The 26,522-nt window shown below is 29.5% G+C and overlaps 1 protein-coding gene across 2 annotated transcripts; it reads right to left on the reverse strand.

Annotated features, from left to right (window-relative positions):
• Window positions 1–581: 581 nt before the first annotated feature.
• Window positions 582–24,299, reverse strand: LOC143062813 (uncharacterized). Of its 2 annotated transcripts, XM_076234613.1 has the most exons (12): window positions 24,174–24,296; window positions 14,814–14,918; window positions 13,414–13,485; window positions 11,914–12,115; window positions 10,328–10,435; window positions 7,256–7,562; window positions 6,492–6,613; window positions 5,026–5,155; window positions 4,135–4,290; window positions 3,057–3,179; window positions 1,913–2,349; window positions 582–1,251 (listed from the first exon to the last, which is right to left on the reverse strand). In XM_076234613.1, coding segments are annotated over exons 4-12 (1,605 nt in total). In that variant the 5' UTR covers window positions 11,916–12,115; window positions 13,414–13,485; window positions 14,814–14,918; window positions 24,174–24,296; the 3' UTR covers window positions 582–1,031. The 2 variants fall into 2 exon arrangements, with proteins under 2 accessions (XP_076090728.1, XP_076090729.1); XM_076234614.1 differs by lacking the exons at window positions 10,328–10,435; window positions 11,914–12,115; window positions 13,414–13,485; window positions 14,814–14,918 and having other exon boundaries at window positions 24,174–24,299.
• Between the last annotated feature and the right edge of the window lie 2,223 nt (window positions 24,300–26,522).

Below are 26,522 nucleotides of genomic sequence, written 5' to 3' on the forward strand. Positions count from 1 at the left end.
TTTTTTCTTCACTGATCATGCTGATTGTATGATATATAAATTTGTTATATATACAAAAACACATACGATAATGAAAAGGTAATTATATGAATAAAACAATATGACAAGAACAGACCTGAAAGTTTAATGAAACACATGAAATGGTTGGAGTATCAATATATACTGTAACCCTTATCCATATACTTATAGAATACATGATTAAATTAATGCCCCATAACACCAACTTTCTTTTCATATAATACTTTAACAGCTCATAAAAGTTCATGTATACAATTTTAGAAAATTGTATATTTTTTTTCAATTTGAGACCTCAATAGCATATGTATTAAAGCATTTTTCCTCCATTTCTTAAAAATGAGATATCTCAAAAAGGATCTCTATAAGTTACAAGAGCTCAATTCTTCGTAATACATTTTCCATAGGGTATCACTGGTGTTCAGTATTTTTTTTTTCTCGAAGACTGCACAAACTAGGGAAAAACAGGTTCCTTATACTAGAAATGCCAGTCATTGCAACCAAAAAAATATATAGGATAATGCGGCTCAAATTGCAGTTGAAAAAGATTGTCTATTTTTTTGGAATTTCAATCTTGTATAATCCAACCCCAAGTCGTATAGGATTCTATTCTGAGTACCATCTTGGGGTAAAAAACTTGCTGGTAAAATGTAAACAAATTATTGCGCTCTTGAAACCGATAACAATGATAACCTTTCAATATTTTAAGCTTATCTAAGGCCAAATAAAAAAGTATGTGTGGTTCCAGTTACATTTAAAAAAAAATAGGGTAGGTAGGTAGGGATTTTTTTTTATTTTATGTTTTATATTTACATTGAGTCTATGGGAGCAACAATCTGACTTTAACAGTGCGTAATGAAAAATGGCAAAAAATCTTTACGGTAGGCTTATATGGAAACTAAAAAGTAGGGTAGGTAGGGTTACTGGAACCACAAATATATTTTTATTTGGCCTAAGAAACATAGAATATGTTAGTTATAACAATATACATTATATTTAGCCAGTGGCGACATTACTTAACGTCTTTTCTTAACAAGGCGAATCACAGATTTCTTCTGGCATTTTTTAAAATGTTTGTCAATGACATCTGTGACATTTGATTCCAAAGTTGGTGTCTGCTTCTTTGGAATTTTGAACTTCGGAAAATTGGTTGGAAGAGGCACATTAGGTCTTTCTTTTCTTCGGCTGAATGTTTCCAGATAGTCTTTCCACCAATCGAGATGTTCCTGCATAAACCTTAAATGAGAAATATGAAATTAAGAACTGGGGCTTGGCAAATAAGTATTTTCAAGTAAGTTTATCATCGAAAACATAAACAATTTCTGAAATATTGAATGATTTTGTCATTGAAAGTTCACACACAATTAATAAGACCTAAGTAAAGATTTTAATTTCACTGGCGATATATGACATAATTACAGCTTTTCTTAAATTAGATAAATATTCAACAAGTGATACGTATACTTCTTTGGCAAAGCACAGGAATAAAACTGATAATAAATGATTTAGTTTGCCTAAAGTAGACAATAAAAGTAGACTGTGCATATAAACATTGATATAAATCTTAATTCTCATATGGTTTGCCTGAGGAAGCATTTGAAGAGGTATTTATTTCTCATATCTCACTTCACTCAGAATGTGTTAACCTCAAATTACATATAATTCCTCAAACAGATGGGTCAAATACTGTATACCCCCATTATTTAGTAGTGTCGAAAATTGGATGGTATATCAACACTTCTTATTTAATTAAAACGATAATCATACTTTTCAAAGGCTGGTTTCTTATTCCATTGAAATTTAACCAGTTGCTGATATCAAGTTATATTCAATATTCCCTTAATTTATAAAATATCAACAAAATAAAGAACTGTACTGAAAATTTAATGTTACATACCTTCCAGTTGACATCCATTTCTGAAGATCTCCACTCATATTTGTCACAATGGATGTAAACTTTGGTTGTATGCCTTCCACTATTGATGGGACATCAAGGTCAGGTATGGCATTTGTAACATCTAGCTCTCTGTATGGCTCACTGTGCAGTGGCCAGTTTTTAAATTTTAAAGTTACTTTGTCATCTGCCTTACGAAACACAAAATGGTGTATGTCTTTGAAGTCACAAAGTGAATAGTCGGATGTTGCTAATTTTCTGAAGTCCCAAAGGCTGTTGATATGTTGAATGGACGGCATAGGCTTTACTGATGTTGATATTAGCTGGTGTAGGTCAGGAAGTGTGACAGCTGCTTGCTGGTGGCATTTAACAGAAATCCTTGAGAAAAACTGGTCGACATCCTCATGGGTGTGACCTACCATCAGGAAACTGAGTTTGATCTAAACAAATAAACAAAATAATTAGATCAAGAAAGCTGGCTTTTTATAGTGATTGAATTAAAATAAACATTTGCACAATATTTAAAACTGGAAAACATATCTTTTTTATGAGTAAAATCCTATAACTTTAGGTGTAAATACTACAATTTATAAAAATTGAAAGGGAACTTACACCAATAGATATAAAAAATTCTACAAAGTTTCATGAGAACTGCTGAAAGTATTTTTTGAGTAACAGTTGGTAAACTAGTTAATCTATCTATAATAATATTCAAGATAATAACCAAAAACGGCAAAATTTCCTTAAAATTACCAATTCAGGGGCAGCAACCTAACAACCGGTTGTCCGATTCATCTGAAAATTTCAGGGCAGATAGATCTTGACCTGATTTACAATTTTACCTCCTGTCTGATTTGCTATAAATGATTTTGTTTCAGGGTTATATGCCAAGATCAACATTTTACCCCTATGTTCTATTTTTAGCCATGGCGGCCATCTTGGTTGGTTGGCCGTGTCACCGGACACATTTTTTAAACAAGATACCCAATGATGATTGTGGCCAAGTTTGGTTTAATTTGACCCAGTTGTTTCAGAGGAGACGATTTTTGTAAAAGTAAACAGACAACGACGGACGCAAAGTGATGAGAAAAGCTCACTTGGCCCTTTGAGTCAGGTGAGCTAAAAATATGAAAACATTGTCCAATACCTTTTTAACTATTTCAGCTTTCACTAGCATGGCTAAGAACATCAACACATAGTTATTTTTGTTGTCTTTTGCAGCATTGTCAGCTTGAAGATATAGGGTTGGTGGCAAGCTACCCCCATTGTTCTACAAGATAAGAAAATAGTTATCATACTCTCAAATTTCAAAAATAAACCAGATAAAGTCAGCAACACAAAGATAAATATATAACACATATATATATATATGCAAACAGTTTTTCTTTTCTATCAGAAAGAAGGGAACAATAATAATGCAATAATTTTAATTTTTCACAAATTGAATTCTGTGTTTAGCTAGTAGTTTCTAATAAAAGATTGGATATTCATTTTAGCATTTCGTTTTGCAAATTTGTAGAATTTAATATAAAAATACTTGACAAAAAGTTCAATTGCTGAAACATAAATTCAAAATGTCGGTTTGTCTATTGTAATTGTTATATAAGCAGATATATATAACCAACATTGTATATAAGAATCAGCATTTATTGTCAATAACTTGTATTCAAAGACAAAGTTGAGTTATAACTTTTATCCTTTCCTTAATTTTGTCATTTGACAAGAGGTTCTCAGTCTTATCATTGTAGCATTTCATATGCCAGATTACTCATCATCAGTCACTTTAACAAAATAGTCTTCAAAAGAAAGCTTCAAATAATAATCCTGATATGATTATTTGTTCAATTTTGTACATTATTTGAAGGAAGGTAACTTAAAACAGGGCAAAACAGGGGAAGTAACCCAAAATTTATATTAAAAGTTTTTAAATACACAAAGTGTTTATGACACAGCAGCATGCATTCAGTCTGAGGTAAAAATTGTTGATAACCAGTATGTTTGACACTTTTGACCAGATTTGAATGTTTGAAGGGAAGGAAAAAAGAGGGCTTCAAAAATTGAAGTATCACATGAATGGACTATTGAAATATCATATCACACCAGGTTTTGTTTAAAACAGTTAACTTTTCTTTGAAAAAAGTAAAGATAGATATTCAAGCAGTCCTATTAACTCTTAGTTTTTGGCTGATAAACAAAACAGAAAATCTAAAAAATGTGAATATTACCTTTGCCACATCATCAAGAACAGTCATCAAACAATTCAGAGTAACATTGCAATTGGAAGCAAACTGGTCTGTCCATGTGAATGCATAAGCCTTCTGTAGACTGTGACATAAAACACCAGTTACATGATGGTGCAACTTAGTCAGACTGTTGTCTGCCTGCAAAAAGAAAAAATTAGATTATTTTCACACTTGGTTTTTCTAAATGGCACATTCGTTACAATCTAATCGATAACAATTTGCTCATAAGTATCAGTGTTATACTTCTTTATGCTTCTGTGCGGTTTTAATATATTGCCAAACTTGGCCTCTGTTTTGTCACAGTAACAACATTATAAATTGGAAAAGCTATTAAGTAAGTAAGTAAGTAAGTAAATTATTTATTATAGTGACATGTGTTTTTCACAAAATATTATATAATACAGTGAGATATTAATCTTAATGTTTCATTTGCAGGTAATTGACTGGAGCCACCTATATTATTATTAATATTTCAAAGACATCAACTCATGAAATGTAATATAAAAAATCTCCCAATATCAAAATTTTTCTTTAAATTTTAACATCAGGAACTACAAATTAAAATTTCAAAAGCTTATGTTTGAAAGGTTTAAAATTAAGTTATTTTTCAGACACTTCATAAGATGCCAGCCTATACGTCACTTAAGACAACCCCAAACCTTACCTGGAATTTTATGTTGGAAATTATGTTTCAAATCTTTTCATTCATTGGCCAATGAAGGGGAGGTCCTATGAGTGCTCCTCTAATAACATGGTTGCAAATGATAATTCCATTCACAAACATTTTAACCAAGAAATGTAAAAAAGTAATACCTTTCAACAACTGACAACACTATTGGTAAAACATCAATAATTTCAAACAAAATAACTAACCTTTGAAACAAACGGAAATCTAGGCAAATTGGTCTTAGACTGGTCCATGTTGTCTATAATGAGTGAGAGATATTGCTGAGGATTTTCTTGCGACTTTGTTCTGTGCTTATAATACTTCTCTCTAGCAATTCTGAAAATTTATAAATATGTTTTATTTTCTAGGGATTATATCATCCTTTCTTAAAAAGTTCAGAAGATACTTAAGAACTTGTTTATAAATATTCTGTATCATATTCAAGAAAAAATACAAGACATTGGAGTAAAGATTATTTACTATTGTTTATCATCTTAACGTGTTATGGGGTTCTTTTATTTGTCTTGGTAAATTGTCAAATTTACTGTTTAGTCAATTTTTAGTAATACTGATATAGGAGGATGTGGTGTGAGTGCCACTCTCAATCCAAATAACAATTTATAAAAGTAAACCATTATAGGTCAAGGTAAGGCCTTCAACACAGAGCCTTGGCTCACACTGAACAACAAGCTTTAAAGGGCCCAAAATTACTAGTGTAAAACCATTCAAACAGGAAAATCCATTTTATCTGGCCTCAATTCCTTTACATCCCAGCATTGTTTAAATAAATTTTAATATTCATGTCTTTTGTTTTTGCTAATGTGCTTTGTCTTTATGCCTTTTTGTTTTTCTTTGTTGGTGTATTTGTTTGATTATAAAGTGAATACAAATTTAGCAAAATGTTCGCTGTACCACTAATTTTGTTATTTTTCCTATTGTGTTTCTCTGCACAAATAATTGTCAATATAATGCAATTTTAGTGTGAATGATGCACAAGTGAGAGGTATAGGAAGCTATAAAACCCAAAATGTCTGTACCAAGTTGTGAATGCGACAGTTATTATCCATTTGTTTGATGTGTTTGAGCTTTTGATTTGCCATTTGATAATAGACTTTCTGTTTTGAATTTTTTCTCCAGAGTTCTGGGTTTTTTTTTGGATTTTTTTCTACAGTGGAAATCAAATTCTGATCCAAGCCAAAGAGAATATTTTCTAATTCATTATTTCACTATATCACTTATGACAGCTACTTTAAAGATATTTTCAGTTGTAACTATAAAAGGAGTCAATTAAATTAGATATCCCTTTTTTCAGTCTTTTAAATATAGGTCTATCCAGAAATATTTCTTCAGATCCAAAAAATTATAATAAATATTTCTTCATATTAAAAAAAGTCTTAATAAATATTAATTCTGTTTCCAAAAAATAATAATAAATATGTTTTCATCCATAAAATGATTTATTGTTGGTTGCTTAAAGCCAACTCATCTATTAAAAAAGGACTCTAAACAGTAGGGGCAAGTATGGACACAATATTCAAGCTTTGAATTTGGAAAGTGATTAATATTTCACACATCATAGATTTCTGACAAAGAACAAATGTAAACAGAGTTTTACTTTAATTTATGATCCTTTGGGATAATTGTAAGTATTGTTTCTTTTAAATAAAATTACCTCTGTAATGTCAAGTGCGCTTTTCTCCTGACCTCCAGCTTCTTGAACTCATCTTGACTAAGCTTCTTTAGAAAGGCCTCTTTGAAAACAGCACATTCTGTGCACTGTGTCATCTTCTGATGCTAAATAATAAAAAAATAGTTATTAATCAGAACCAATTTAGAATGTATTTGATTTCAGAGTATAAGATTCCTTATTTAATATGAGGCAGGAATCCTGACATCTGATTGGTTGATTGTGAGGAAGTATATATAACACTATGTCATAGTTGAGACAGGGATAAATATTATAATAAATAACTAATTGTGTGCAGACATTGGATAAATAATAAGATAAGTGAACTGATTTCAATTTTAAGGTTGTCTGTCATGCAACCCAGTTATAATTACAATTTTGTATGTCAATCAATAGAAAAGTCATAATGGTTCAAGTTGTTCTTAAGTCATTATTGTTTCTTTGATCCTTAATTGGTTTCAACTAGTCACTGGTTGATATTGATCTACTTTGTTTATCTATTGGATTAACAGTGTTGTAAACATGTCATGTCATTAATGTAAGGTCAAGATTACATGCATTGGCACTCATATCACATCTTCTTGTATTTCTATAGATAAACACTAAGTTTTCAGTAACAATGGATTTAAATTCTGGTGTATTTATCGATCGCAATTAAAAACCAATTTTTCATGAAATTCATGAAAATAAATACACAGCGAAAAAAAAGTACTATTACAGTATCTAATAATATCAAAACTGATATATACCTTCCTAACTTTGACGTTTGGGAACTCCATTCTCCATATCTGTAGGAACCTTGTCCTCTTGATTGCTTTATGATGATTTGTTATACAGTGCAGGCTGTAGTCTTTAAACACTAATTTCTTGGTTAAACATGAAGGCAGATGAATCTCTGGGACATCTGGCTGATCGTCACCAAAATGCTTAGCATACTGTTCTAAGTACTGTTTTGCGATGATGTGGGCTTCAGTGGTATACCTCATTCCACTTCTTCCATCAGGCAATGATACTTTTGATACACCAGTATTAAGCTTCTTGCGGATGTACTGATACCTACAAAAGAGATAATTTTGTCAAAATCTTCTCAAAAGGTTGAGTTGTCATCATACTCTTATTCTCACACTTGATCATTATGTTGAACAGTTAATTCTTTTAATATGTCTTTACATTCCAAATCTAATTTTCTTCGTTAAAAATTCAAAACTAAAGGCTCTGTGTTGCTCACCTTGGTTTATGTGCATATTAAACAAAGGACACAGATGGATTCATGACAAAATTGTGTCTTAGTGATGGTGATGTGTTTGAAGTTCTTACTTTACTGAACGTTCTTGCTACTTACATTTATATTTATAATGAACTTTGCCCATTAGTAACAGAACAAATTATTTGGTAACAATTTACAAAAATTTACCAAATTAATGAAAATTGTTAAAAATTGACTACAAAGGGCAATAACTCCGAAAGAGGTCAACTGACCATTTTGGTCATGTTGACATATTTGTAGATCTTACTTTGCTGAACATTATTGCTGTATCTATAAAAGTATTCAAGATAATAACCAAAAATGGCAAAATTTCTTTAAAAATTGCCAATTGGGGGCAGCAACCCAACAACCGTCTGTCCTGATTCATCTGAAAATTTCAGGGCAGATAGATCTTGACCTAACAAACAATTTAACCCCTTGTCAGATTTGCTCTCAATGCTTTGGTTTCAGAGTAATAAGCCAAAAAAAAAAGCCAAAAAGGCTGGGTCACTGCACACATTTCTTAAACTAGATACCCCAATGATGATTGTGGTCAAGTTTGGATAAATTTGGCCCTGTAGTTTCAGAGGAGAAGATTTTTGTAAAACATTACAAGAATTTATGAAAAATTGGTAAAAAATGACAATAAAGGGCAATAACTCCTTAAGAGGTCAACTGACCATTTTGGTCATGTTGACTTATATGTAGATCTTACTTTGCCGAACATTTTTGCTGTTTATAGTTTATCTCTATCTATAAAAGCATTCAAGATAATAACCAAAAAAACAAAATTTCTTTAAAATTAACAATTCAGGGGCAGCAACTCAACAACCAGTTGTTCGATTCATCTGAAAATTTCAGGGCAGATGGATATTGACCTGAAAAATAATTTTACTGTCAGATTTGCTCTAAATGCTTTGATTTCTGAGTTATAAGCCAAAATCTACATTTTACCCCTATGTTCTATTTTAAACCATGGAGGCCATCTTAGTTGATTGGCTAGGTCACCAGACACATTTTTTAAACATGACACCCTTGTGATTGACAGACAAGGGAGTACAGACGCCAAGTGATGGGAAAAGCTCACTTGGCCCTTTGGGCCAGATGAGCTAAAGAGTGTGGAAAACTGATTAATGAAGTGATTTTTTTCTGTACATGAACCATAACTCTGCATAAAATAATCAGACTGGAAAATTCTAATTTGATTCAGTACTTATCCAGATAAAACAATATATGAAATATGATCAAATCAATATCTTTAAGCAAGAAGAAAACTAAAGGCTCTGAAAGCCCTGTGTCAATTACCTGTAATTATTATTGTTTTTAAAATCATAATATTAAATAAGGGTAATATCATAATTAATCTTAAATGACTTATAAGGTACTATGATCAAATTCAAGAAAAGGCCCAAATATATATGTCTGTTTACAGTTACCTGACCTGAACGCTATTTTTGGGCAAATCAAGTCATCATACTTCCGTCATAAAGCGACAAATAAAATGGACTTGTGTCAAAAGTTAAGATAGTGTTGCCAATGATGTAAATCAATTGCCTGATCATTCAGATACATCCCAATGTTCACAATTGTGAATATTATAGCAGATTAAAGGAGATTCGCGCCTTGTGTAATGAAATGAACATTAGACGCATTTTTTTTCTGACAAATATCAAAGGGAAATAATCCAATCATTAAAAATTTTGGTCAACTTGGCCTATGATCAACTCAAACCACAACAAGACAAAACCGCAAAATTATGTCACAAAAAATAAAATGTAACAAGAATGTGTCCCAAATATCCAGATGCCCCATCCACACTATCTTTTTCTATGTTCAGTGAACTGTGAAAATGGGGTAAAATCTCTAATTTGACATTAAAATAGGAAAGATCATATCATAGGGAACATGTTTACTACGTTTCAAGTTGATTGGACTTCAACTTCATCAAAAACTACCTCGACCAAAAACTTCAACCTGAACTGGGACAGACGGAAAAACAGAATGCCCATAAATGGGGCATCAAAACAATACCCACCTACCTACTACCTTTTTTTTTCAAAGTATGTAACCTTAAACAGACATATATTATGTTTTGCCTAACAACCAAAAACAAGCAGTACCAAGAACAGGTTGTCTGAAAACTTCAGGGCAGGGAATTGAAAACCTATGTTTGTTTGTTATAACCTGAACTTAGGGAGGCTTGAGGGTATAAAAATTTAAAAAAAAAAAATAATGAAGATTTTTATTGCAAATAGGTTTTTCTGTGATTAAATTCTTTTTTTTTTATTTAGATATTACCTTTATTTCTCCTAGTTCAACAGAAAAAAGGCACCTTTACAAAAATGTATGCTTCTTTCGAAGACAGATTGTGATCGTTAAATAAACAACGACCCCATTTTTTAATTTTATTTTTCTATTAAGTATAAGATAAAGTTCATTTATAGAAAATTATAGTGAAATCCTATATAAAAGAAAAAAAATGATTTATACCCATGAGCTGAGCCCCCTTAAGAAGTTTTCAGTATTTTTTTTACATACAATTACTAATTGACCTGTCTAATTGATTAACATGTACCTTCTATATTTGACTCCATGTATAAGCCTCCAAGCTGAATCACAGATTGTACTGCCATGTAAGATAAATGTTGGTCTCTGAATTGTCTCTTTATGTGCATCTCTATGCCTAAAAATAAGAAAGGGTCTTGGTATAAATTTATATATCAACTTATAAAAGAAGAAACTATTGTTTAATGTTAACCCTTTTAGTCGAGCTTTCGACTTTAGTCGAAAAAGCGAGACTAAGCGATCCTACATTTGGTCGGCAGCGTCCACAAATATTCACTCTGTGTTTAAAGTTTTCAAAATTTTAATAACTTTCTTAAATTATACTGGATACTAACAAACTTGGACAGAAGCTTGTTTATGATCACAAGATAGTATCCAGAAGTAAATTTTGTAAAAATAAAATTCCATTTTTTCCGTATTTTACTTTAATGGACTTAGTTTTTCTGCGGGGAAACATTACATTCACTCTGTGGTTAAAGTTTTCAAAATTTTAATAATTTTCTTAAACTATCCTGGGTTTGTACCAAACTTGGACAGAAGCTTATTTATGTTCATAAGATAATATCCAGAAGTAAATTTTGTAAAAAGATAACTCCACTTTTTCTGTATTTTACTTTTAAATGGGCTTAGATTTTCTTCCAGTTAACATTACATACAGTCTGCAGTTAAAGTTTTCAAAACATTTATTAGATTCATTAACTATCCTAGATATTTACCAAACTTGGACAGAAGCTTCTTACAATCATAAGGTAGTATCAAGAGGAATATTTTTATTTATTTTTTTCCTCATTGTTGTTGAGCCTGCGATTTACAGCAAAAGTAGGCTAAAACACTGGGTTCCGCGGAACCCTTACAAATTTTTTATGTTAAGTAAGAAAAACTTCAAAAATTCAGATATCATTGAAATCAAAATCAACATTAAAATAAAACACTATATGCTATGTATGATTAATTCCAAGTATCAAACAATGATAAGGTGTTGCAGACAGACCCAAAAATCCTCACATGTAACAAGCTGCTGACCAAATTATTATGTGGCCCTAGCTGTCAATTTATTGTTTATTGATTCAAATCAGATTCACACGTTTTTTTTCTTACATTCCAAAATGTCTATATATAGATCTAAATTACGAAAAGTCCTCTGAAATGCACAATTGCATGTTTTTTTTACTGTAGACGCCATCTAATTAAATATTAAGGTTAACACAGACATGATTTTTATTGCTTTTGCTGTTTCAATTATCATCTGTTTAATGATTTGTCGTTTTTTGAAGTGCAACGTAATTTTTTTTTGTTCATTTTTTTGTTTATATCTTTTTAAAATTGTTTCATCAGTCTTTTTGGGCCTTTTAAAGCTGACTATTGGATATGGGCTTTGCTCATTGTTAAAGCTATACTGTGACATATAGTTGTTAATTTCTTTTTCATATGGTCTCATGTGATGAGTTGTCTCATTCATATCACATCTTCTTTTTTTATATACAGTACACTGATGCCTCTGACTAGCACTCTTATTTTCCATGTTTAACCCAGGAAATTGTGGTGAAACCCTAATTTGAAATACAACGGGTAACATAAGTGTATCTGATTACTTACATTAAACTTGCAGCTATAAAAGAAGTTTGCTCTGTTTGTGTCTTTGAATAAAAGTCTATTCTGCATTTCTGTATATCTTTTACATTTGTTTCTTCAAGGCATTCTGATGAACAGCATAATTTGGGAAGGTTAATAATATTTTGCAGATTTGTCTCACTTTCTTTTAAAATACTTGTTCTGCGCTTTGGCTTTTCTACTCTATCTAAAATAAAAATAAAAAGTTACAACCAAAATATAACCAAATTTATTAATTTTTAAAATAAAAAAACGATGAAAATGTATTGTTTATGTGATCATGCTTCAAAATAAGTCATATCTATACTATTCAACAAGAAGACCTACTACTACTATAACATACAGACTCTCTATATAATATAGCAGTGAGTTTCCCTCATCAAACCGACTTTTAAGTCAGACATGACTACCTGTTTTAACATTAAGAACCAATTTTATAATAGATAACAAAAATGATAGATAAATAAGCCAATCAGACCGTTGTCCACATTATGGTTTTTAGATGTAAGAACCACTTCTATCAAGACAGTTGTACCTCAGTTTTAACTGACACATACAATATTATTAAGTACTCAGACAGGGACAGGACAATTATTTTTGTGTTTATCAGCATGTATACTGTGATAAATATACTGCTATCGTGACTTTAACATATAGACTCTCTGTATAATTAACCGTGCTGGCAATGGAGAAGAAGCTTTGAATTGATATTTAATAGAAATAATATAGATTCATATGTTCAAAGTATACAAACACACGAAAATAATGGAATATAGCAGGAAACTAAATAATAACGAAGTTTGAAAAAAAAGGGGGTTTAAAAATATTGTCCTGTCTTCCTATATGACTTTAGATATCATTTCTTTAATTCTCAAGACATCAAATCTTTTACAAAAATTCATCCTAAAATAGTTAACAAACTTTCAACCAAGCTTAAAATGCCGGCAATTTCGTTTATAAGTCAAACAGGACTTCCAGGTTTAAACATGCACATAAATTTCATAAGAGGACATTAAGAAAAAAATGATAGTTATTAGCAAATAAACTTTACTTAATTATAGTATACAGAAACGCAAAAAATAATGGTATTTAACAGAACATGTACAGAAACGCTATATATATATGTTATATGTTGTACAATGCAACAAATAAGTTATAACATGTACAAACTTGTATCAATAGGACATATATATGTATGATGTGATTTTTGTGATTTCTTATTTAATATCTCATTTTGGATAAATGTTATAATACTGTAAATTCAGAAATTATTGTGATGTTTTTATAATGGTGAAAAATGTGTCAGGGTTATATCAATATTTAAAACTCTCAAATTGAAAACAAATTTTCAATATGAATCAAACAGGATTTTTCTGAATATCACAAAAATAAAAATTGCATTTCAGTCTAAAATGATAAAATCGCAATACTAAATGCACACAATAATATCTGAATTTACAGTTACCAATTATTTAAAATGTTTACCTGCACGATGTTCTATTCTTAATCTTTTCTTTGGGATTTCTCCATCTGAACCACTTTTATGACAATATGCATCTAAAAAAGCAACAGTAAATCATTGAACAGATGAAAATTATCACTCTGATTGAATTTGAGTACTTTTAAACATTAATTGAATATAAGTAACTCGCATATAAGACGAGCAAACTATTATTACATATTAGATATGGTTTGTATGTTAACTCTGAACTAGCCTGTGGCCATTTATCATTGAAAATTAGCCTCAATTGGTCTCCTTTAAGGCCTCATAAAGACCTGCTAAGAAAAAAAAACCACTGAAACATTATTACCACATTGATATGAAAATTTCAACATATTGTCGACACCTTCCATCACTCAGCTTTAGCAATAGATAATAAATGGAGAATGTTTCCATGTAGCACTTATGCCACAGCTTGTTTATAACATTATAAAGGGGCATAACTCATGAAAGGTAAAACTGACACCCTGTTTAAATTAGAGTTTGTCCTGTCTGGTTATAAGCATTGAATGCAAGTTTCATCATATTTTGTTGAGGCAAACTAAAGTTAGAAAATGAAAATCAATTAAAGGGGGCTTGTGGGTATAAAAATCATCATAAATTTTTTTTAAACATAGGATATCTCTATATTTTTCTTTAAATGAACTTTATCATAAAATTAATAGAAAAATAGCATTAAAAAATAGGGCCACTGTTCATTTAAGCTCACAATCTACCTTTGAAAGAAGCATACATTTTGGTAATGGTACTTTTTTCTGTTGAACTAATAGGAGAAATAATGGTAATAATGAAATAAAATAGAGCTAAATTACAGAAATCACTCAAATTTTACAATAGTTTAGTTTAAGTACAACTAATTTGAAAAAAATAATAAAAAAATAGGTCACCAATGAGTTAAAAAAGATATTTAAATTTTAATGCCAAAAATGGCATTTTTTTCAGCAAAGGGAGATAATTTGGAGCTTTTTCAATGATACATACATTTTAAAAGTCATCTAGGGTCAAAACAAATTGATATTTTTTGGATGATTTTTGTACCATATGATAAAGTAACAACTAATAAGTTAATAAATTAAAACTTGTAATGAAAAACCAAAATGTTTAAATTTTCTTAAATTTTTGTACCCTTGAGCCTCCTTATGGATATTTAGACAGACAGATTTACAACAGTAACTGTAAAATGTAATGCCCCTTGGTCTAAGAGCAGTGGTGCAATACAATATAATATTTTCCATAGGGTTTTAAAGAATACAAGCTTCTACAAAATTCAATTGGGTTTTTAAAAATTACAATTAGTTTTGCTAAATTAATTAACCCTTAATCTTTTATGTTTTGTTCTAGAAAGTAGAATATCCTAGGTTTATAAAAACTTTTAAATGTTTACCATCTGAACTATAAATTGGTTCCTCAGAGCTGTAAGTTTCTTCTTCTGAACTGTATACATTTTCATCTGAGCTGTATAGTTCTTTATTCAATTTCACAGTAGATTCTGAAACAAAGAAAATTGAAAAAGAATGAAACAAAATGTATTAACCTATTAATATATATAATATATATAGAAGTCTATAAAAGGACAAACCAGCAAATTTACTATGTACCAAATCGTCTAGAATAGGCGATACTATGCAGATAAGGAAAAAATTGTATAAGTAAGAATTTACATAAAGCAGTAAAGGCAACAACACCCATCAATTACCTCCCTTGTCAACCAGAATAAGCTCTTACCATGCTGTAATTGATATGGGTGTTGTTGTCTTTTTTGTTTTATTTTACTTGTATAGTGAAAGACAACTGTGAATACCTTTCCGTATCTACCCACTATTACCCAACCACACGATAACCACTTCAGGTGGCCCGAGAACCCAGTTATTTCGTAGTGCATTTCTTTTAGACAATAAATTCAAATTAAAAAAATCGCACCTGCTCTTTCTTAAAAAGTTTTTAATAGTGTAGTGTACTACCAGTGAGACAAATAATATCAAAGTTATGGCCATATGACATATATTAGAGAAACTAAGGTCATTTTAGTATTGACATTTTGATGTTTATTTTTGACATATAAAATAAATATCTTCAACTGTCAAGATTCTGGCCTAAAAATTTGCTTTTTAAATGCTCTGGAATATTATATATTAAGTATTAAAAGCATCTGAACACTCATTTTATTTATCAGATGTATTGTAATTATTCCAAAGTCAAATTTATATGAGCATGATGAGCCTACATGTATGCCTGAAAATACAGATTTTCCAATTCAGGGAAGGCTTATATAAATATGTATTTTTCTCAGCCAATTTGAAGTTTAAAAAAAATTTTAAGCCTAAATTATTCTTTTATATATATTAAATGTACTTTAAATGTATAGGAAAGATACAAAAAGCATACCACACGAGTATAAAATGGTCTTGGACCATGTAGTACTGAGAATTATTTAGAGTCGATTTAGGCAGTAGCCCATATTTACACAAAAAATGCACACAGAAGCTATCAGAAATGAAATAGTGTTACTTTTTGTTCATTTCTATGCTAAGGTGTTATGATACAAGAAGTCTAATTGCAAAAAGAAGCTTGCATTTAAATGTTTTGAAAGAAAATATGGTCTGATAGCCTTTTTTTCACTTTTCAATGGAAAACTCACATTTAGTTTTAGTCTCAATAGGCATAAATTTGGACCACTTACTATCATACAGAGACAAAAAATGGTTGCCTATGAAAGGAGTAAGGTGTACTGAATATAGTAAAGTGCTTTTATTACAGATTTAGTGAAATATTTACATATTTACACAAAAAATGCACACAGAAGCTATCAGAAATGAAATAGTGTTACTTTTTGTTCATTTCTATGCTAAGGTGTTATGATACAAGAAGTCTAATTGCAAAAAGAAGCTTGCATTTAAATGTTTTGAAAGAAAATATGGTCTGATAGCCTTTTTTTCACTTTTCAATGGAAAACTCACATTTAGTTTTAGTCTCAATAGGCATAAATTTGGACCACTTACTATCATACAGAGACAAAAAATGGTTGCCTATGAAAGGAGTAAGGTGTACTGAATATAGTAAAGTGCTTTTATTACAGATTTAGTGAAATATTTGTGATGGACTACAGATTTGATGTCCTAAGCTCTTCACATTTTACATACATCAATTAGGCCGTTTAACCAGGGCCATGCATACAAGATATGCTGTACTTTTTTTCTGTGATAATCTACTTTTCTTTTTATTCAGAGTTCACAAATGGTTAATTAAATTTGATTTAGGCATAGACACACAAATATCAGGAACAAAAAAGCTGTCAGATAGAAAGTCAGCATGCCTCTTAGGCATAAAATGTAAACTGCTTTAAAATGCTTATTATAGCCGTAGAATGCCAAAATGGCACATTTTAACAGAACTTCTGTAAACCAAAGATGTAAATCCTTTACTTTGATTGAGTTTGACAAATTGAAACCAGCAAAGCATTCAGGAAAGTTGCAAAAGTACAGAATCTAGATTTCAGGAATCCATCTCTTAGGCCCGAGAACACAGTTATTTCATGGTGCATTTCTTCATGTTCTTTTAGACAATAAATTCAAATTAAAAAAAATGCACCTGCTCTTTCTTAAAAAGATTTAAATAGCTAAGTGTACTACCAGTGAGAAAAATAATATCAAAATTATAGAAACTTCTACCAGCTCGAACTCAAAATATTGACAATTCTGTGTTAAGGGGGTGTAAAATTTAGTTATACAGCTTCAGACGTGATAAAATTTGACCTTTTTACACTGGACCAAATCACTACTTAACATAAAGATTCAGCACCCAAATTTTTTTAACATGTAATAACATCCCCCTACTTGATATTACATGTATTACATGCATAATATTTCATGCATGTAATACATATAACATCAAGAAATAAATTGGGAAAGTGTATCAAATAAAACATGCAAGATATACACTGTTTACACTAGGGAGTAGGGACTATATTCGTAGACAACAAAAACCAAAGGAAGATAACTGTGTCCTTGGACCAGGTGTTGGTTCACCTTGTTCAAATTCAAATTTACATAAAGGCAAGGATTTGTAAAGAAATGTATCTTACTTTACAAATCCTTGATAAAGGTAATAACAAATTTCTAGACTGATATAAATATATCAATATAGTGCAAGCATCTTACCAGACTTTTGACTTTTTTTATTTGTATAAATTTCAAGATTCTTATAGTTTAACATATATGATTCATTTAACATCATAATTATATATACTGATGAAGGATATCTGTTATCCAAAATATTCATGTAGATTCCTTCAGAAAATATGTATACTGTTTCAGAGTTACCTCCCCTCAAAATGCCAATTTCTATTTCTTTTTTAAAAACAACCAAAAATGATTTACACTTAAAAATCTTCTGTTTATTACTTCAAGGTTAGGGTCAAATTTATGAAAGATTGACTGAATTAGTTGTCAGAACATGTGAAATGAAAAAAAATAATTGTCTTTGTCATTTTTGTTTATGTGTTACTAAGCACAATTTATTATTTAAAAGCACAATTTTGGGATTTTAAGGTAATGAATAACTGAAAATGCTGAAAGCTACAGAACAAAAAGTCCCACTTAATATTTTTTTTATAAATTGAAAGTGGTGCAGTCCTTCATATCAAATATATATCATTTGCAATAGGAAATAAATTAAGGAAATAAAAGCCTTTTCTGTTATCTACATTTTTTCTCCCAGTTAAACAAGAAAAATATAAATATGAAACATTGTATTATTTGAATATGATATCTCATTAAATGTTAAAAAATGTATAAGGATATAGAAGAAAATATTAAAACTCTTAACTTTTTCAAAGTTTAAGAGAAGCTGATATCAGAGATTTATAACAAATGTTGTGGTTATCAAGAAAGTCATGGTGCCAGGTAACTTGTAATCAAATAACAATTATAATGGGAAATTAATATTATAATATCAATCATAACTATGGTCTTATCAAATAAATATTGAATTTACATTATAATAAAAAAAAATATCTATAATAAAATAAAGTACCAAAAATGTCTGAGGTTATACCATGTTTTAATTAAATGCATAAAGGACGGCACAAAAATAAATGAACTTTTCTTATTTCGAAATTTCTTGAAGTTGTTAAAAAAGAAAGAAAAAAAGTATGTGTTTACTCTGTATCATTTAAGTGTTTAGCATCTATAGGTATAATCTAAGTAACAGCAATTACAATAAATAAAAGTAGGGAAAATTCTTACCTCTCATCTTACTGAACATTTTGGAAACAATAAAATGAGTGCATCAATCTGCATTTATTTTTTCAACTGATGTAACAGTAAAAGTTTCTTTTTGCTCATTGGTCAATAATGTTATTTCTACCTTCATTACACTAAGACTTATTTTTCTTTGATGCTGATCTTTTTAATTGGGAGGGGGTTGACAGGGTCATAAAATGCTCATTGATGTTTCATTAATTAGTGGACCAGGTAAATCAGGTCATAAAAAATAAGAAAGAGACAGCTTCCTAAATTTTTTCCCACACTTCTAAATGCCATGATTGACCTGTGTATTATCTAAAGGAAATACCTTCAGACATTTTTTCATTAATTTTACCTGTAATAAAGCTTTTGAAATTCTGTTTGATATTTTTTTAATTCCTCAGCACAATTATGAATTTAAGGTGGTACCCAACACTTTCACCAAATTTAATTTGGCTTGTTTATTTTTCATAAAATTTTGACAAAGTATTTACTTTGACCCTTTGACAAAAATATAAAAATTTCAAAAAATTTGAACCAAGCATTTTAATAAAAAAAATTATACTGGTTATATAGCAGTTTAACAAACACCAATTTTGATAATTGAGAAGCTTAATATTCCCTTAACAACACAACATCATTAAAACGTATAGGTGATTTTACAAAGTTATCTCCCTGTAGTGTTAGGTACCACCTAAAAAGACTATTGTTATATCTTTTATTTTTTTGAAAAAACCAATTGCATCAGTAAAAATTCCAAAAAAATAATGTTGTGAACATCCTTTTTTCAATCTATTCAGTCTGATGGGAAAGATTAACTTTGATTGTATATTTAAAAAAAGTCATATATGATATATTAATAGAGTTATGATGAATTTGGGTTTAAAAGGTGTAACTTTTCTTTACTTCAGTAAAAATGGTAAAAAATATTATAAAAAGTAATTATCATTATCCAAATATTTAAAAATATTCAATTGCAAGTATTTAAAAAAAATATTCATGGCAAGAAGTAAAAAAATTATATTAAATTACAAGTACACATGTACAAGAATGTAGGACAGAAAGTCACAGGACAAAAAGTCACAGACAAAAAGTCACGGACAAAAAGTCACAGGACAAAAAGTCACAATTCATTTTTTCTAATTATTTTCTTTGAATAAAAAATGCTTATTTCCACAAAAATATTTTTGTATTTTTCTTGAACTTTTGTATATATAAACCAACTTTGTAAACAAAATTTATCAAAAAATAACAAAGTTAATCAAATAATCGTTAAGAAAACAAAAGGTCAAAGTGGCTTGGCACTTAAATGGCTTCATGGTGCCAAGAAATATATCTTTTGCATGATTAAAATTAAATAAATCTTCATTTTTCAAGTAAAATGACACATTTACTAAACTTTAGTATGAATATATGTATTAAAAAGTAAATATTTTAAGATATCTCTCTTATATATTCAAATAATTGTCAACAAATTATTTGTGACTGTTTGTCCTACCAAATTTGTGACTTAATGTCCTGTGACTTTTTGTCCTGTGACTTTCTGTCCGTTTACCGTACTTAAAGTATCATGATTTATAAATATACATAACTATACAAGAATGTATACAATCTTTTTTATTTGTAAATCTTCATTGATTAGAAATTATATCTTTAAATCTGTTGACCTATAGGTGTCACACCACCAATTACTCCCTCTTATTTAGAATGTATGTGAAAGTAGGCCTACTCGGACAAAAAAAGTGCATTTATTAACATTATTTACTTAAACTTGCCAACAATTTGGCAGAAATGAAAATTCTGGTGAAAGAGAAATTTTTATAAATTAAGACCATTTTGAGCTTAAGTTTACTTGTTTATGAGTTTGCATTCAAAATTGAGGATTAATGCACTCCATAGTACATGTATACTAAATTAAGATTTCCAGAAAACAGGTTTTTTTTTAGTGATACCTCTTATTCAGAAGACCTGTTCAGACCATTTTGAGCTTAAGTTTACTTGTTTATGAGTTTGCATTCAAAATTGACGATTAATGCACTCCATAGTACATGTATACTAAATTAAGATTTCCAGAAAACAGTTTTTTTTTTTAGTGATACCTGTATTCGGAAGACCTATTCTTTCTTATATGATTTTAAACATCTGTCGAAAATTGGCATGTAGAAAGCTGATACATGTATGATTCAGGATATACCTGGTTTCTATGAAGTTTAACTTAGGGTAAAATATTTAGACAGCTGTGAAAATTGCAAAATTTGTTGAAATGCTAGGGACTTAAACTTTTAATTGGTGGTATAAAATGCTGTGAAACATCATAATCAGAAAACAATTAATTTTATTTGCTTAATTGATGAATTGAAATAAAAGTAGCCACATTTCAATTTTTGGGGGCAAATGTCACATATTGCAAATTTAGAGCCTATAACACTTGAGTTTGTACAATTCAAGCTTTTTTAACCCTGACAATATGCTTTCCATTCAATTTCCATTCTCAATTTTATTTAATATAAAAAAAATGTCCTAAATTGTTATAAATGCTCAGAAAGTTGTTTCTGTGGTGTTAAGGAGGCTCGTGGGTACAAACATTTCAGCAAAAAATTAAACCTTTATTTTTTCATTACAAATTTAATGTATTACACTATTAGTTATTACTTTAAGAGATGGTACAAAATCAATGAAAAAAATAGATTCAGTTTGGCCCCATCACTTTTAAAATGTTTATATCATTGAAAAAGCTCCAAATTATCTCCCTTTGGTGCCAAAAAAAGCAATTTGTTAGCATTAAAATTTAAATATCTTATTTAACTCATCTGTGACCTATATATTAAGACCATTTTGAGCTTAAATTTACTTGTTTATGAGTTTGCATTCAAAATTGAAGATTAATGAATTCCATAGTATACTAAATCAAGATTTCCAGAAAACCAGGGGTTATTTTTAGGAAAAGATAAATTAAGGAAATAAAAAAATTATCTTTTATCTACATTTTTTCCTCCCAGTTAAACAAGAAAAAAATAGAAATAAGAAACATTTCATTGTTTGAATATATTTTATTGTTCGAATATATCATCCAGGCCATTCATTAAGAGGCGGTACCCGGTACTTTTACCCTCCTATGCTACTGATAAGTACCGCCTGAATTCAGGAATTTTTATATAAGATGTTCATTGAATACATTGTAAAGTACCACCTACAAATAGGAATGTACCGGTCAACACGAAAGATAATGAAACCCCTGATCATTAAATGTTAAAAAAATGTATAAGGATATACATGATATAGAAGAAAATATTAAAATTCTTAATTTTTTCAAAGTTTAAGAGAAGCTGATATCAGAGACTTATAACAAATATTGCGGTTATCAAGAAAGTCATGGTGCCAGGTAACTTGTAATCAAATAACAATTATAATGGGAAATTAATATTATGATATCAATCATAACTATGGTCTTATCAAATAAATATTGAATTTACATTATAATAAAAAAAAATATCTATAATAAAATAAAGTACCAAAAATGTCTGAGGTTATACCATGTTTTAATTAAATGCAAAAAGGACGGCACAAAAATAAATGAACTTTTCTTATTTCGAAATTTCTTGAAGTTGTTAAAAAAGAAAGAAAAAAAGTATGTGTTTACTCTGTATCATTTAAGTGTTTAGCATCTATAGGTATAATCTAAGTAACAGCAATTACAATAAATAAAAGTAGGGAAAATTCTTACCTCTCATCTTACTGAACATTTTGGAAACAATAAAATGAGTGCATCAATCTGCATTTATTTTTTCAACTGATGTAACAGTAAAAGTTTCTTTTTGCTCATTGGTCAATAATGTTATTTCTACCTTCATTACACTAAGACATATTTTTCTTTGATGCTGATCTTTTTAATTGGGAGGGGGTTGACAGGGTCATAAAATGCTCATTGATGTTTCATTAATTAGTGGACCAGGTAAATCAGGTCATAAAAAATAAGAAAGAGACAGCTTCCTAAATTTTTTCCCACACTTCTAAATGCCATGATTGACCTGTGTATTATCTAAAAGAAATACCTTCAGACATTTTTTCATAAATCTTACCTGTAATAAAACATATTATTAGCTGTAGAAATTCTGTGTGATATTTTTTAAATTCCTAAATATAATTATGAAATTAATATCTTATATATTTTTACATTATTTTGTTAAAAAATTGAAACATTACATATCCTCATAAGTGATGTAGCAATTCTATTTGCTTTTTTATTAAAAATGATATTTCACTTATCATATAAGAAGAAAAACAATGTACCCCTTTCTGGGATGTCATTTCCTGATTTTATAAAACCAGGAGATTTATACCTATTTTACTGAATAAATTAACCGATATAAGCTCAATATGTAAATATAAAAGAAAGGTTGTAAATGGCTTAAACTATATTATCAAACTATTAAAAAGATACAACAGTTCTTGATTTGCCGTCATAATTGATTGATTGATTGTTGGCTGCCTAACTTCCAGTGGCAAATATTTCATTCATGTTCAGGATGAGAACTAGTAGTTAACAATAAATACAATAGGTAGGACTGTCTTGTAATAATAGAGGCCATCATTAGAAATAAGGAATATATATGGCTTGACAACATGTTATAATTTACATTTAGGAAGATAAGAATCCTTAAATAAACACTCATATTTGACATTAATAATAGTTTATCCTCAATCTTATTGATAAGGACTGGTGATTTTGATTAATGGCTTCTTGTGGCACATTTCCCTTTTGTAGACCTTTCATTTGCTGTATACTGTATTAGTAGAAAGCCATTCCAATGATACAATAAAAGGAAACAATTTTAAGCTTAACCTCTTTGTTTAAATTCAGTTTTGAGAATAAAAAGATATAGTTTAAGTATTTCTTTGTCACATGTAATAAGTTAAATTTTGACTTCTATGCATTAAAAAAACTCCAGTTAAGATTTACTAAATTATTGCATACATGTACATAGTGACTTTTTTCAAATTCATGCGCATTCAAACAAACTTCTAATAAATAATTTTACTCAAACAGAAACCGCCCATATTATAAGACAGTTTTTCTACAGTAATTTCACAACTTACCTAGGCTATCAGTATAGATTATCACAGTCGCCTAAAGATTTCATACTGATATTTCATAATTATATGGAAAAAATGGGGGAAATAAAATATTTTTAGTAGTATTATATAGAATAATTATTCTATATAAGTTTATAGAATAATTATTCTATATAAGTTTACAAATTAAAGGTTACATTATTTGACAGCAAAGTCTTCTAAGCGAAAAAAAAATATAGCCTAGGAACATACATAATTATTCCCCAAGTTCACTTACAAAAAAGGGAGATAATTGAGAATTTACCTTTCTGTTTCAAGGTCGACTCCTTTTGACTATTTTTTAAAATGCACCATAATGCATGAAATTAAGAACCTATTTATAGTAATACTGCCGTTAATATTGTGGAGATTTTGATATCTTTACTTACAATGTGACATGATTTTTCAACATGTCCATCAAGTTTTCTAAAAAAAACTTTCCCTTCGCAGGATTTTATCACTTCAGCAAATTCCGTTACCCGCCCGATGAGCACTATGACAGGGGTCTGCCTAAGCCTAGTACCAGTCTTCACATACACTATAATAACAAATTCAATGCGGAATAGGCGCATTCCGTAAATTGATTATATCTGAAATAGGCCTTTAATCGTTCTTAAAATCGACAAATTTCATGAAAATGAAGAACCAGTCTCTCGACTAGTGACCACCTCCCCCCACTAATCTACAGTATTTTAAAATTCAATGAACGGTTTTAGAAATCAATTGGCATGTTTTAATTTCTTCAGAATTTTCCTGAAAACTTGCAAGCGTTTTTTCACAGTTTCTTTGAGTTAATCTTAATTCTTTGTGCCTTTCGGGGGAGGAGGAGGTCTATACTCGTTGTTTCGAGCTATATATTTATATAGGCAAGGACGTATGGGTGCGTCTAAACACTGCTAAGGACTCCTTAGTGCACTAAGGACTTATAACATGCCACTAAGGACTAGATGGGGTGCTGTTACATGTAATTTCTTTTCATATTATGGTAGAGATTGATATTTAATGCATAAATTTCAAATTTTATAGAAAAATAATCATAGATAAATAAGATATTCAACATTATTTAGGCACGTGCCTGTTTTTCTTTGATATGCCGAAAATCAATGAACCGTTTGACACGTGTCAAATTACATATCTGATTACACGGGAATCCTGCTATCTGCTGTGTTGAATCGACAAGATTGGTAAAGTTGGATACTAATAAATGAATTGTTTCTGAAATTTTATTAATGTTTATTTTTTCAGAATGACGAAGTATTTTCTCAGGTGTATTTTGTATTTCTTGAAAATAATAATTTTTTCCACCAGAGCAATATATCTAATGTCGGGTTTTTTATTTGATGTTTATATTAATAAATGACTGAAATATATATATTTTTTAAATATTTTAATTCATATAAAATATATTATACAGTTATTTAAATTACATTTCATAGATCAGACATACAAATGTTCAAAATCGTTATGTTATGTTTCAGGACACTAACCTTCCAATATGTATGGCCCTCTTTGGCTCGTTTCAGTGTGCAATATGTCCATCGTGTTACAACGAAGTTCCAGAACAATATGAATCAAAATCAACATATATAAATGAACAACATTTATAACCAGATTTTACCAATGGTATTATATAGTATAGTACATGTACAAATATTAACGTACCTGTAAATCTAATTAGAGCAAATGTAAAATCGGCGCAAATGAAAGAATGAATATTTTCAAAATCGGCGCAAATGTCATACGCCCAACCAAACTTATTTACTGCAGCATGTAAACAGACGTATTTGGACAGAGTTTATATCTTTTGCGTTTGCTATGGTTCATTTTCTAAATTTATTATCACATGAAGAACACGTTTGAGCAATATATTTATTGACAAAAACGAGTTCAATATGATAATAAATTTTTACTACATGCAACCAATATAAATAAGAAGATGTGGTATGATTGGCGATATGAGACAACTCTTCACAAGAGAAAAAATGACACAGAAATAAATAACCATAAGTCACCCTACGGCCTTCAACAGTGAGTAAAGCACATTCCACATAGTTATTATTTTATAAATTATTTCATGCAATAAACAAAAATATGTTAAACAGACAATTCGGTAAAAAAAAACATTTGACTCTTTTACTTTTTTGAAAATGAAACTTAATTTGACTTAAGTTCGTTAAATAATTTTTAACCTTCTTTTTCTTTTAGAAAAAAAAACAGTGTCGAACAATAACAAACAAATTAGTACCATATGAGGCCGTTGTAAACAGATATCAAACTGGTTGAAAACTAGTGGTTTTGATAAATCCCAAGGATGCCACATGATCTTTTTTCAATTCAATCGTAATTCGTACTATGTTTATTTTATTTATTTATTATATAAAGCATTAATTAAAAAGTGGAAAAGCAATCATCATGATTTATATTTTTTTACTCATATTTTTAGTGAAACCATTTGTATAAAATAATAAATATTTTTTTTTTTTATTGTGTCACAAACTTGCATCTTAGTCTGAATTAAAATAAAAACAAAACACTGATAAATAAATGTATTCCTTTTTTTGTCTTCGTGTCTCTTACATAAACATTTTAACAAACTGACCACACTCTAACTTATTAGTCATTTAGTTGGCGCACATCAAAGTCGTGCACCTATGCGGCAAATAGCTTTATCGGGAAATAAATAAAGCAAACTTATTTGGCCTTTAAATCATTTTAAATAAGAACAAGACGTTTAATTA

The sequence above is a fragment of the Mytilus galloprovincialis genome, chromosome 2, assembly GCF_965363235.1.
Source record: "Mytilus galloprovincialis chromosome 2, xbMytGall1.hap1.1, whole genome shotgun sequence".
Classification (NCBI taxonomy): domain Eukaryota; kingdom Metazoa; phylum Mollusca; class Bivalvia; order Mytilida; family Mytilidae; genus Mytilus; species Mytilus galloprovincialis.

Excerpts from the sequence above, each read along its gene's own strand:
- LOC143062813 (XM_076234613.1), bottom strand. Across the intron at positions 7,563-10,327 it reads CATGGAGTCAAATATAGAAG|GTATCAGTACATCCGCAAGA; the intron begins GTACATGTTAAT and ends TCTCTTTTGTAG. Across the intron at positions 5,156-6,491 it reads GCGCACTTGACATTACAGAG|AATTGCTAGAGAGAAGTATT; the intron begins GTAATTTTATTT and ends ATAAATTTTCAG.